Source organism: Diorhabda carinulata, chromosome 7 (assembly GCF_026250575.1).
Source record: "Diorhabda carinulata isolate Delta chromosome 7, icDioCari1.1, whole genome shotgun sequence".
NCBI classification, from domain to species: domain Eukaryota; kingdom Metazoa; phylum Arthropoda; class Insecta; order Coleoptera; family Chrysomelidae; genus Diorhabda; species Diorhabda carinulata.
Genome location: NC_079466.1, coordinates 17,585,319 through 17,599,098, shown reverse-complemented (window position 1 = coordinate 17,599,098; position 13,780 = coordinate 17,585,319). Strand labels below are relative to the sequence as shown.

The 13,780-nt window shown below is 32.0% G+C and overlaps 1 protein-coding gene across 2 annotated transcripts in view; it reads right to left on the bottom strand.

Annotated features, from left to right (window-relative positions):
• Positions 1-13,780, bottom strand: part of LOC130896160 (cytohesin-1) — a 29,075-nt gene that overhangs the window by 13,994 nt on the left and 1,301 nt on the right. For both annotated transcript variants that reach the window (XM_057804060.1, XM_057804059.1), the window contains exon 2: positions 12,034-12,107. In XM_057804060.1, coding sequence (XP_057660043.1) covers positions 12,034-12,107 — 74 coding nt within the window. The remainder of the gene's footprint in view (positions 1-12,033; positions 12,108-13,780) is intronic.

The window sequence follows — 13,780 nt, the reverse complement described above, 5'->3', positions numbered from 1 at the left end:
ATTACGGAACAAATTCATATTTTGCCAACAGTAATTTCAGATAAGAATCCCTATTTTCAAATGCTGATTTTTGTAATAAGGTGGGATAAAATGATGTCATCAGTTATGACACAGTGACGTTTTTTCAAATTCAAATTTGGCTATGGTAATACCCCATATGGCAACCCGCGCAATTTGAGGTTACAAAAAGTATGAAGGCTGTTCCAAATAGTACTAAGATTGTTTTTCTTCGTTCCAAAATGGCATAGGGCTGAGAATGGAACTTTTAGAGATTAAAAATGAGATATTTGAGCTGGGACTACACTTTAAAGATATTGAGACTGACGGTTTTCCAAAAATTTCGCGAGAAATAATCGTTGTTCTGAGTAGTTTCAAGTTTGTTTTCAATTTATTATTTTATATTCAACTAATATGCCACTGTCACCCAAATTTCGAGAGACTACTATTATATGGGTTGTTCCAGTTTTTTTCTAGATTTTGTTGGTGTTCTGGTTTTGTTCTACTTTGTTCCAGACCGTCATAGACACTGCATTTTCGAGACATAGTTTTGCGCGAACCTCGTATAAACAAGGACACCTGCGAACGTCGTGTCAGCACGCTTTTGTAAAGTCTGACGAAAGTGACTCTTCTTGTTTTAGTATCGTTCGCTGACCAGAATTTAGTACAGTTACCAGGAAAATCAGAATTGAAGAAAAAACTGTAAATGCTTTTAAATGAATTTTTATATGTATTTAAGAAAGCGTTGAACCTTTAATTTGGGGAATTCCATTAATATCTTGAACAAAAGATTGATGTAATTTAAATAATTTAAATAAATTTTTTCTTTTCCCACAACTATACAGAGAAAAATTATCACTTTTAAAAAATAACTAAACAGATTATAATGTTTTTATTTTTACACTGCTTATTATAATAATTAATTGAACATTTTCATTGTAACGAAAACAGCTAAACAAAACGGATATTATACAATGCGGTCCATATGTATGGAATAAATTCAATTTTAGCGTTATTATTTACTAAGTGGAAAAAACCTGTCGCATAGTATTTATAATGTACTTTTCAATATATTTTACAATTAAATTAAATGTTCAAAATGACCACCATTCACTTCTTGACAATAAATGAGGCGCTTTTGGATATCTCGCACAACAATTTGTACGACCTTTTCCGTTATCCTTTCAACTTTCAATTCAGCAATATTGTCTGGTCTATTAAAATATACTTTAAAAATAATCAGGTATTTTCGTATCTGTTCTGTTAAATATCAGGAAAAAATCTTTGAAGATACTAAAATATTAGTCAACAATTGATATGAATTTAGTAGGTGCTGTCATTTAGATATTGAAAGTTACTAAAAGACGTCAGTATAATATTTGTGCGGGTATTAAATTTAATTATGGCTCATTTGTCCGAGACTCAAAGAATAGACATTTTAATGATGATTGGTTGTGGCTCAAGAGAATGTTTGTGAAATGTTTAATAATACATACCCAGGTCCACACGTTTCTCATTCTACAGTTAGCAAAATTGAAAAAAAGTTTCGTGAAACTGAACATGTAAAAAAATATTGAAAAAGGAAAATCAGCATAAGACAGCTCAAGAACTTGCCGCCGTCAATGATACCACCCTTACAAAATTAATTTTTTTCAGGAGTTAATGAAGATGATCCTAATAGAAGGCAAGAATTCTGTGAAACAAAATAGTTTCTTCTGTTTGATGATGATGCCTTTACACTTTCCGGCGCCACAGAGATTTCATCATTATTATCATTCTCACTACTATTTAAATTCATTTTAAACAAAAACCATACAAACTTATAACGCGAGATATAAGCAATATATTTTAACGTTTTAAATTACGAGTTGTTTAGTGGTTACTATGCGAAGAGTGACTCTGTTTACAAGGTAATATGATTCTGACTATCATGCCAGGCCTGTGGATTCCGAAAAATGTGATTGGAGGTCAGGCCGAGGATTCTGAAGTGGAATTCAATATCCAATAGAAACTTATATATTAACAGATAGTTGTGGAGAAACTTTTAGAATGAAATATTTAAGAAAAGTGTAGAACAACCGCTAAAACTGCGATGTCGCTGAAAAGCGCTAATAGCTCGAAATTAAATTTTCTGGAAACCATTTCTTTCAACCGAGCTGTACTGGAAAAAGCCTCTTAAAATCTAGGACAACTGAAAACAACCCATATAATCGCGATTTCTCGAAATTGAGGTGGCAGTGGAATATTACATAATATAATAATGAAAAAATATAATATTAAAATAATTTTCGTAAAATTTAAAAGCAATAATTTTTATTCGGAAGCAATATTTTCTGGATCAAATTCAAAAGTGCGGTACCATCATAAATATAGTTTTCCCCCCCAAATTTTAAAGTTTTATTCCTAGCCCTATGCCATTTTGGAACACAGTACAACAAACCTAGAACAATCTTCAAAATTTTTGTAACTGCAAAATTAGTTGTCAATTTGCGGGTCTCTGAATAAAGTGTCATACTAATGCTTATAGAGAGAAAATATGTAATTTAATTTATTCGGGGCAATAATAATTTAACACATAATTTTTTCCATATTTAATTGAATGCTCAAAACGTCATCTATCGGTTTGTTCGCTATAAGAAAATCAACTAACATATTCTCCTTGTACGTTAGTATGTAAATCTTCCGGAATAATTCTATAGCTTCATCTTTAATTCTTTGTTGGAATTTCTGTAGATTTCGCGGTTTATCTACATAAACTTCTAATGTTAAATAACCCTATACAAAAAATTTGGAGCTGTTAGATAAGAAGATCTTGGGGTCACTCTGTTGTTCCTTGTACATCAATCCACCGCCCAAGAAATAAGTGGTTTAAAAACTCGCGAAAATCAAGTGCATAAAGCGAGGTTATCTGGTAAACTAAGATTGATGGCGTTTGGGAATATTTTTGAATAACTGTATAATTTCTGTTCGCATAAATTGTAGATAACGTTTTCTTGGAAGAATTCCTTCGAAAAATAAGCATCAATAATTGCTCCTCCGATTATACCCAACCAAACACTAATTTTTAATGTTAAGTATCACCTTCAGTCTTCTAGCGACGACTATTCTTAATTAACTGTTTTCAATTCTGACAAGTGACTGAACTATTTAGGCAAAATGTAATCTGATCAGAAAACATTATTTGTTTAGCTTGCCCGATATGGCACCTCGGATTCCCATTTATTCTATTCACTATATTTTTTTAGTGGCAGAAATTTTGATGTCTAACATACTATCTCGTTCAGATGTTGATAACAAAAGTGTTTATGGAAAACAAAAACTTTTCGATTAGTTTTGATTCAAAAAAACATCACTTTTCGATCTATCTTTTTGCTTCGTTCGTACATCAACTTTTTATTAAGATGTGCTTTAAAAACGTGTTTTTATTTTTTTTATTATATTTATTTTCCACTGTTCGATTTATTGTCAAAAATACTTATTTTTCCAAGTTCCAGTCATTAGTTTTGTAAATCTCTTAACACTTACGGTGTAATACTGATGTAGGTAGTATAGTAAATCTCCAACAGAGGACAGGCAGTTGGAAAATTTGTTTCGATGTAAAGAGAAAATTTTGCAGGGATAATGTCTAAAAAAATTTTTTTGGATTTTAACCCACGACCGGCGAGTCCGGAGGTTGACGCCTTAGTCCGCTTGGTTAACGAACGCAATTAAAGTGGTGGGATATACTAACAGTAATAAGTCACAGAGGAGAGTTACAAACGATAAAACAACCTCACAAACCCACATGCAGGTGGAGATAATATAAGCATGTTAAGCTGAAAATTGAAAGAAATCAAGTATGCGACATATAATACGTATCAGACAAATATTGCATTCTTATAGGCAATACAGAGTTAACCATTAGAAACTATTACCTAGGTAGATGCTCTTCCGAGCTGTCCAACATAATCCCACCAAGAGAAGGAATTGCAAGACTTACTCGACTGACTGACAGATATCAATTTATCGGGATTCTTTCCTTTGGAGAAGTGCAATCCTATGGAATCAGCTACCAAGGTACGTCTTTCCCTAACACTACAACCTACAGAAATTGAAGATCAATACTCAAAGACATCTTTACACGACAGACACCACTCGTACTACTCGGGATTTACCTTCTTGCTTCTCACATAAAAAAATGCAGTTATCCAAAATATAGGGTGTTTTAATTTTTTTAAAAAATTGAATTTTTCAACTTGAAAATAAGAGTTTAGTGTTCAACCGTTCAACTATATATACTTCGTTTGCGACCACGACAAAAAATCAGTATGATCAAGTCATTTAAGTGGAGGCGGTACTACGTTTGGTCAGTGCTTCTTTACGGGATGGAGGGTTGGACCCTTAAGGTAAAAAACATCAACAAATTAGAGGCATTCGAAATGTGGGTATATCGTAGAATCCTGTAGATACCATGGACTGCCAAAGTGAGAAATGGGGATATTCGGAGGCGTATCAATAAAGACCGTGAACTCTTTAACATCGTGAAGAAACGAAAGATTGCATATCTTGGCCATATAATGCTAGGTTATAAATATCCAATTCCCTCAGCTGATAGTCGAGGGCAAGATTGAAGGTAAGAGAGGATTGGGACGGAAGAGGATGTCATGGTTGCGGAACATGAGGCAGTGGACGGGTATACAAGATATTCAGACATTGATCCATAACGCTAGAGATAGAGAAGCCATGAAAAATGTGGGCGCGAACATCCATTAATGGATAAGCATTAAAAGAAGAAGAAGTTGATGTTTCGTTGTGTAACAATCAAGAGCATAATCTATCGACTAGTTTTGACCAAGTTAGGTCTCGTAAGGACACCGAGAGAGGTTATACACTCAAATGACAGAAAGTTTTCTGAGGTTGCTCACAGATGGCGTTAGATTACAAAACGAATAAATTTAAAACGTGATTATGTTTAGTTCTTTGTTTAATTGCCTTAAATTCACGAATTTGAAAAATAATTATTATTTAAACACACAAATTTATGTGAAAGTACGATAATATACAGTATATTGGAATTGGTTCATAATTTTATTACAAACAAAAAGCGATCGTAAATAAAAAATAGGAAAAATGAATTTAACTATGAATACAACTTTATCATTGAATAACTAACGATTTTTTGTAGAGCGTTAAATTTTTTACAAGAAATATTTTTAACTACATTTGTTTCAGTGGAAAAAAACTAACTGCAAAAGTGCAAAAATTACCTACTTGTTATTTAAATGGAAAATTTATTGTAATTTAGGCACGGGTTAATGTGAATATTAAGGGCTGGTTTGGGTTTGATATTTTTTTAGGTTGTGAGAATTTGAGGGGCGTTTGCAGACCAAAACCCAATTTGGGAAATAACTTACACCTTAATATACAATGTTTCTTATGTTTGTAAAGCGAAAATTTTTGCAGTTAATCGAGAAGTACAAGAAATAAGTTTAGACGTTCCAAATACATAATTTTCAACACTGAATAAAAAGAGGAAAAGACAAAAAACACATTTATGCTAATATTTAAAAAACAAAGAATATTTTTTAAATTTTTACATTCACCCACTGTAAAACGTTAGTTTTAGTTTTTTGGTTAAGTAAAATATTTTATTCACAATTGTTACTTCCGATATGGACAATGGGTTCCAATTATTAAATTAGTGTATTGTCATCGGTCTTTGTGTGTATGTATGTATAGTTTGTGGAGTCATATACACTGCGATTCAAAAAATCTTTTGTGTCTCCTTTTCTTGCCGTGGCAGCGGGGATGCTCAATATCTTCAACTGATCTATTAACCCTTTGCACTTGTGTATATGTCTTTTGTGATTACAATGTATTCGGACTACTGACTCATCTACTGATCTATCTACTCGGATTTTATTAAATGCGCAAAAATTTCATAGTACACTTGGTAGAAAACAAAATAAAAATTTTCCATGTTTTAGAAAAGTAGCAAAAATAATATTTTTTGTTCAAATTCTACTACAAATACTACAAAGATTTATAATATTATTTACAATAACATGAAAAGTACAAAAAAATAAACAAAAACTTGAAAACACTAAATAAAGAAATAGTTAACAAAAATAATAAATCTTGAGGAGGTCGAAACACAAATAAAATCTAACATTATCTCAATCACTACAATTATTATGAAATAAATTTATACACAAGTTAAAAAAATTTTAGTTTTATAATGTTGTAGCGTCTGGTACCGTTCGAAGGAGACACCAATATATAGTCCACGCTTACGGGTGCAAGTGTCACAAATGTGTTACTTAGTTTCTCGCCTGCCGTTTGTACTTTGCATATCACACAAAACAATGCAGATGTGCATGTGAGCACGGCGCAGTTACGTGAATCACAATCGCAAGACGCACGAGATTAACGAAATCAACAGACAATTAGAACGAACAGAAACGCGCAGATTCATAGTCAACAGACGTAAAGGAATTGACCAACAACGCCAACAAATTCTTTGAGCATTTACATCAGATTTATTTCTTCGACTAGCATTCCAGTATGAGCCAGATGTTGTTTATTACGCTCATTTTAAAGTAGTTATTGTACAATGTGGCATGTTTTCGCATAAATAACAGTAAAAATATGAATAATTTTTTTTATGTTTAGATAGCTATCAAGAATTTTAATTTGGAATATATTCGATACTTTAATAAAGACTACTTTATTAACCTAAATAAAGCATACTTCCATTGTCTACAACGCTTTCGATTATGTGTACAGGGTGTCAAACATAAGGTCTTCTTCTTCTTCTTCTTCTTGTAGTAGGACGAGGTCCTGTCAGGTCTGTCATCTGCCCTCTTGTGACGCCGATGTCCAGCTATCGTACCAGCGTTTTGGGGGCCTACCGATTGGGCGTCTTGTGTCTGGTTTCTATGTTTTGGCCCATTTGGCAATCCGTTCTGGAGCCATTCGTTCTACATGGTCTCTCCATTGTCGGCGTCTTGCTCTTACCCATCTAACGACATCTTGTACTCCCAGTTCTCTTAAGGTATTTGTGTTGGGTATTCTATCGTGGAGTGTGGTACCCTTTATTGTTCGTAATATCTTCATCTCTGCTGTTCTCATTTTTCTCTTTGTTTGTGTTGTGTCTGCCCTTGTTTCTGCGGCATAGGTTAGTATGGGTCTGATACAGGTCTTGTAGATTCGCGTCTTACTTTCTATGCTCATATATTTATTTCTCCATATAATGTATCGTAAATATCCCGACATTTTAGTTGCTTTCTTGATCTGCTTATCTACCTCGTCCGTTATGTTTCTGCTGCTCGTTGTTTCTACGCCCAAGTAGTTGAAGTTCATTACTTGCTCTGTAATGCGCTCATTTACTACCAACTTGCATCTTATTGGGTCTTTGGATATTACCATGCTTTGTGTTTTCTCGCATGAGATTTGCATGTTAAGTCTCTGTGCCGTCAGGTTAAATTTATGAAGGAGGCGTTGTAGATCGTCTTCATTTTCAACTATAAGTATAGCGTCATCTGCGTAGCAAAGGATTCTCAGGCGACGGTTATTTATTTCGAATCCTGCAGAAACTTCGTTTACGCTCTCAATTATTTGGTCCATTATTACGTTGAAAAGGCATGGGCTGAGGCTATCTCCCTGTCTTATGCCGGATGAGACTTTGAGTTCTCTTGTTAGCCCACAGTCTGTTTTTATTCTTGTTTTGGTGTTGATGTTAAGTTGCCTTACTAGATTTGTATAATGCTTCTTGACGCCTTTTTGGTTTAGTCGGTGGATTACATCGTTGAGTTTTATTCTATCGAATGCTTGCTTTAGATCTACGAAACATGTGTACATGGGTTTATTGTATTCTATGGATTTCTCTATCAACTGGCGTAATATAAATATTGCGTCTATAGTGGATCTGTTTGGGCGGAAGCCTTGTTGCTCTTCTGAGATGCCTACCTTAGCAGTTATCTTATTTGCAAGTATCCAAATACTTGCATACACCATAAGGTGTCCCATATATTTCTCTCAAAACCTGTAAGAGTTATCAAAAAACTCCAATAACAAAAGTTCTTTGTATTCGAAAGAATTTTTAGATTACTGACTTCCAGATTATACATGTCTTCAGTATCGACATCAACTTTGGAATTTTAAATGGAACACCCTATATTTTATTGCGTTTTTTTTATTTAGTGGTAAAAACAAAGTTAACTTTCATAAGATCGACCTATTTGATTTCTGCACGGTTTAGGAAATATTTGAGATTATTTGAATTTTTATTGAAAAATCATTACATTTGGCAAATTCCGCAAAATCAAAATGAGGCTGGCTGGCATCATTTGCAAAATGAATTTTTAAACACAAAACTGTATCGATTATTTGTTATTTTCTAGCCTAGAATCATACTGGGTGTATTTTTTTACTGTAGTTTCGAATTTTGTAGATAACAAAATCTCATTTTTTTAATGGCACACCCTCTATATTACACCTTTAATAGAACGCGCATAAAAATAATAATATTTTCATACATACATGTCCTATACCTATATATAATGCTTGTGGAATTATTTGAATTGAAAATAATGTAACACACTGAGTATTGCATTTTTGAAGAAAACTAAATAGAAAATGTTTATTAAAAACAAAAATTTATAAAAATATCGTACACTTAAGCAATTATACCTCAAAAAGCCATATAAAATATAACTATCAGTAGAAATGGGACATGTGCGTGGCTTCCTAGGAGTTCTGATTTAAGGCCGATGGGGCACTTTAAAAAATAGCAGAATAGCATAATTATACAGTAGAACTGAAAAAAAATTCGAGACGAAATTAATTATTTCAATCAAACTGGTGCAGTAAGAGAGAAAATCCGAAGCATGGAGGCAAGGTATACTAACTGCATTGCAGAAAATGGGGGATACATAGAGAATAAATTCTAAAATGCCAGTCTTTAAACATTATTTGGGTATTTCAAATGAGTATATTTTATTAATTTTCTGCATTTACATACTTCAAATCTCTCGTGATGTAGATAAAATGTTTGTTTGAATTATTCCTAATAAAAATATTTGTTTAAGGGTACGATATTTTTTTAGCTTTTTATTTTTTATTAACATTTTCTATTTATTTTTTTTAAGAAATGTAATACTCAGTGTGTCACATTATTTTCAATATAGAATTAGCAAAAAAAATGAGAAAAAGTGAAATAATTTCACAAGCATTATATATAGGTATAGGACATGTATGTATGAAAATATTCTTATTTTTATGCGCGTTCTATTAAAGTTGTAATATAGAGGGTGTACCATTTAAAAAAAATGAGATTTTGTTATTTACAAAATTCGAAACTCATACATTAAAAAAATACACCAAGTATGATTCTAGACTAAAAAATCAACAAAAATTCAATACAGTTTTATGTTTAAAATACAAAGTACAGGTTTTGAGAAAAGTATATAGGTCACCTTATGTTTCACACCCTGTACATCCCTACACACTTATTGAAATAAAAAAATATTTCCTAGATATAATTTATATGGCAAAAGAACGTTTGCTGGATCAGCTAGTAAGTTTAGTAAATAGGATTTTTTTTAATTTATCAAATTAACCAGTAAATTTGCATAATTCCCAACTCGTAATAGTAATAGCCATTTGAATAGAGTACATTTTTTCTAGTTACTTTTCAGAAAGATACTTTTTCGTTGGACACTACGTCGTGAGACACCATAAATTACAATATATTAGATTTTACAAATCAAAAGTCAATAAGTTACATATATTTATATAGCATGAACGACATTTTAATAAGGGACTGATCACGTTATCTATAATTTTTATATGAAAATGTGCTCAACGAAGGTATAAGAAAGCAATTCAAAAATATTATAAATGGGCTTAGGATATGACAGACTGGTCAACCCGCTGTGATGATAAGACATGGTATGCCGCTACTATGGGAAAGCTCTAGCTACCATCGATTTTCACTATTTCCTCCTCCAGGTATAGTAATCTGCAGTTCTTTAGTTTCTCACACTGCAGGAGGATGTGGATGGAGGTTTCATCATCTGTTTGGAAAAATCTTCACGTTGCATTCTCTACTAAACCTAGAATATTCGTATCTACTAAGGCAGCAATGCCCCGACAAAACTCCTGCTATTTGTAAGTTATTCTTACTTAGTTTGATACATTCAACAGACCTTTGGTTGCAGGTTCCCAAGAGTATCATTGCCAATCTCATCAACTTCTGTATATTATCTCCATAGCTGATTTTTCCCTATATCCCCCATTATGTATTATTTTTTCTAATATACTGTAGCCGGGCCCACAAAAGGATTCAAGTCCTGCAAAGTGTTTCTACATTAGCAGCTCTGCTATTTCACTTTCTTTCACATCAGTGTGCCCCACAAGAGGGTGTACCTTTTATCTGTTTTTCTAGTTCTTGTTACTTTTGCAGGTATTCCCGAACTAGCTTGAATCTGCAGACGTTAGAGCTCAGAGCTCTAATGGCTTTTTAGTTGCTACACATTTTTGGTTTGGAATTATTTCGGTTTGAATTTATCTAATCATGTAATATGAATGCAAAATTAGAGTCCAAATAATCTGTTACATATTACCCTGGTCTTCCTGGAAAGGATAATTGTGCGACTGAATGAAATTATTATATTCTAGTCTTGGAAAAGTGTGCAAAGAAGTCAGCTAATAACTGCCTGTGATTTCAAAATTTGAAAAGTTTCGTTATCAGTTGGATGTGAAAATTTGAGAGATTAGTTAAGGTAATTGAATCAAATATTATTTTTCATTCCATAATGTATTTATGTTTGATTTATTCTATATTGTCGAGGTTACAGTTTAAGTATAAATCAAAGGACTTTTGATGCGTTTTCATCAGTAAAACATATAATCTGAAGTTGGCGTGGGTGTCAATGACTGGATCAAGTAATTATTACCATGTACCAATTATTGACATAGGTGTCAATGACTGGAAGTCTCAACAAATTTAATGCCACCATACCAAAACATTGCGAGAATACACAGAGAACTCATCTCTTAATAAGAGTTCTAAAACGTCAATGGTTCCAATTGTTGACATGAGTGTTAATTATTGGTACATCAGGTGTCAGTTATTGGAAACTCATTTATTGCAGATATGGCACACAAAAAATATTCCAAACAGCAGATAAATGAAGCTCTAGAAGCTGTAGCAAGAGGCATGTCTGTAGATAGGGCCGTCAGGTCATACTCTGTGTCAAAAATTACCTTATACTACAAGTGGAAAGCTACCTATAGAATGTCGTATGAGATCAACTACAGTTCTCACCTCTGAAAAAGAATATTTGGTAGAATAATGGATACACTTTTGTTAAAGCTCAACACCCTGTTCATGAAAATCAGTTATTAAATAGGTACGTCTGAATCCTTTCAGAAATTCTTGCCAAGGTATAAAATGGTTCAGTTTATTTCTGAAAAGGCATCCAAATTTAAGTGTAAGAGCTGAACAAAATTTAACACCGGCACGAGAAAAAGTATCAGAAGAGAAAATTAGACAATGGTTTGGGGTAATAAGGACTTATCTTAAGTCTAAGGATCTATTTTCAATTGCGATGAAAGTGTGTTTTTCCTTCAATCGAAAAGTGGTGAAATACTGGAATCAACGATGATAAGGAGAACCTTACAGTTTTAATGACCACAAATGCTGCTGGAGTACTAGTTATCTACGCATTCCTAGTCATATTGCACTCAGAAACTGGAACTATCAGAATTGCTAAATATTTTTATCATTTGAACAAAAAATTGAACCTCAATATACCCACGACATTCTATACAGTATACATAATACCTCAGAGGAAGGTTATAAATAATTTGGTAAGTTTTTTGTCAATATTTGTTAACGTTATCACTTGTAGGAGCAACTTTATACTAATAAAGGAATAAATATTAAATAATCATATACCCAGTCTATTATTCCAAATTATTATAGATAAATTCATTTTGTACGTTCTTGAACACTGAGTATTTTACAATAAATTTTTCAAAAAGCCAGCTTACCTGTATTTCTAGAAGTAGTTCAGTTTTTCTTCTTCTAATTTCTATCAAAATTCGTTGTTGTTCAGGAGTTAAATCTGAAAATTAAACGTCAGTCAGTTAATATAATCTAAAAATCGATTTTCCTAAGGTAATTTACACAGGTTTTCAAGAAAGCCTGCACCTCCTATGTATGAGTTGTGCTGTATACAATAAATTACTAAATGAATAGTCAACTTTTATAATTATGAATCTTTATATTTATAACCCAAAATCTAAATAACTACTCCAAATATTTTATAAAGCTATTTCTACTTATTACTTTAGAAATTAGTAATGAAGACAACATAGTGAAAATACTATCAGTATACCAACCAACTGATGAGGAGATAACTAAAGAAAAAATTGAATTCTAGAACCTGATGAATAGAATATACCAGAGGAAATATATACGGATCAGAAAACTTTCTGGATAAGTAGGAGAGAAAACAAATTTTTGAGTTATTGGAGAACATGGAGAGAAAAAACAATGATGGTTTCAGAAGAATACTGTGAAATGAAAATCTTATATTATCCAACAGCTTTCATCAGCGTAAGGATATTCGCAGGGATACTTGGTGGTGTGGAAATGAGGCAGAGAAATCAATAGATTATGTCCTTGTAGAGAATGATAATAGACAAATAGATTACTAGATAATAGACACTATCCAAATATTTCACTAAAAACAACTAAAACAACAAAAAACAAAAGAAGTAATATAATATATCAAGTGCCTCGTACTAATTGTGACGCTGTCTACATAGGCCAGACATCCCAGTATTTTGAAACTAGACTAAAAGGTCATCAATACAATATAAAAAATAAAACTGCATTAACAAACCACGAAATATCAGAAAAACATAAATTCAATTATAAAGATTCAAAAATTCCTCGAATGGAATCTAATATATGAAAAAGAGAATTTTTAAAAATAGTTCACGAAAAAGCCATTAATGATATAAAAGACCTCCATAATTTGAGTAAAATTTATAATTCTATTTTGTAAATTCTGATATAACTACAAATAATTTAATTGATGACTGCTACATATTTTTGAGATTAAAAACTAAGAAACAAATAAATTCCTATTTTATTTTTATTTGGATACTCAAAATGTAAGTGATCTGATTAATATAAAAAAGCAAATTGTCAGTGTCATTATCATATTGTGATGAAGACTGAAAAAAATAAAATATCTACACGAAAACAAATGCCTTCAAAAAATGTTTACAATTAACAATTTACTAGAAGCAATAAAATCGCTAAAAATGGAGAAAACTTTCAAGGCCATCAAATTATGTTAGAAAAATTTGAGATAAAAGGTAAGACCATTATAGCTGCAAGTATACAACAGAACTTAGAAAAATAAAAATACCTGTAGATTGGTAATGAGAAACAGTATTACAAATCAGGAAATATAAGAGAATGTGTTGAAAAAACCAGTGTTGAGCACAACCTTGAAGATATATGAGAGAAACAAAAGAGGTACAACGTAGATTTTGTACAGGGAAAAGTGTATATAATCAGATTGTTATGTTCAAGCAACTAAAAAAAACATGAATTATTAAGAAAAACATGTACTTTTCATAAATATATTTGGAAAATGCCTTTACTGGGGTTAGTTGAAAGAAATAGTGGAATATTTTAAAAGAAAAAGGTCAATAAGAAACATAATCCAGTATGGAAAAATATACATAAAGAGAACATAAATTATGTGAATAAAAATAATGG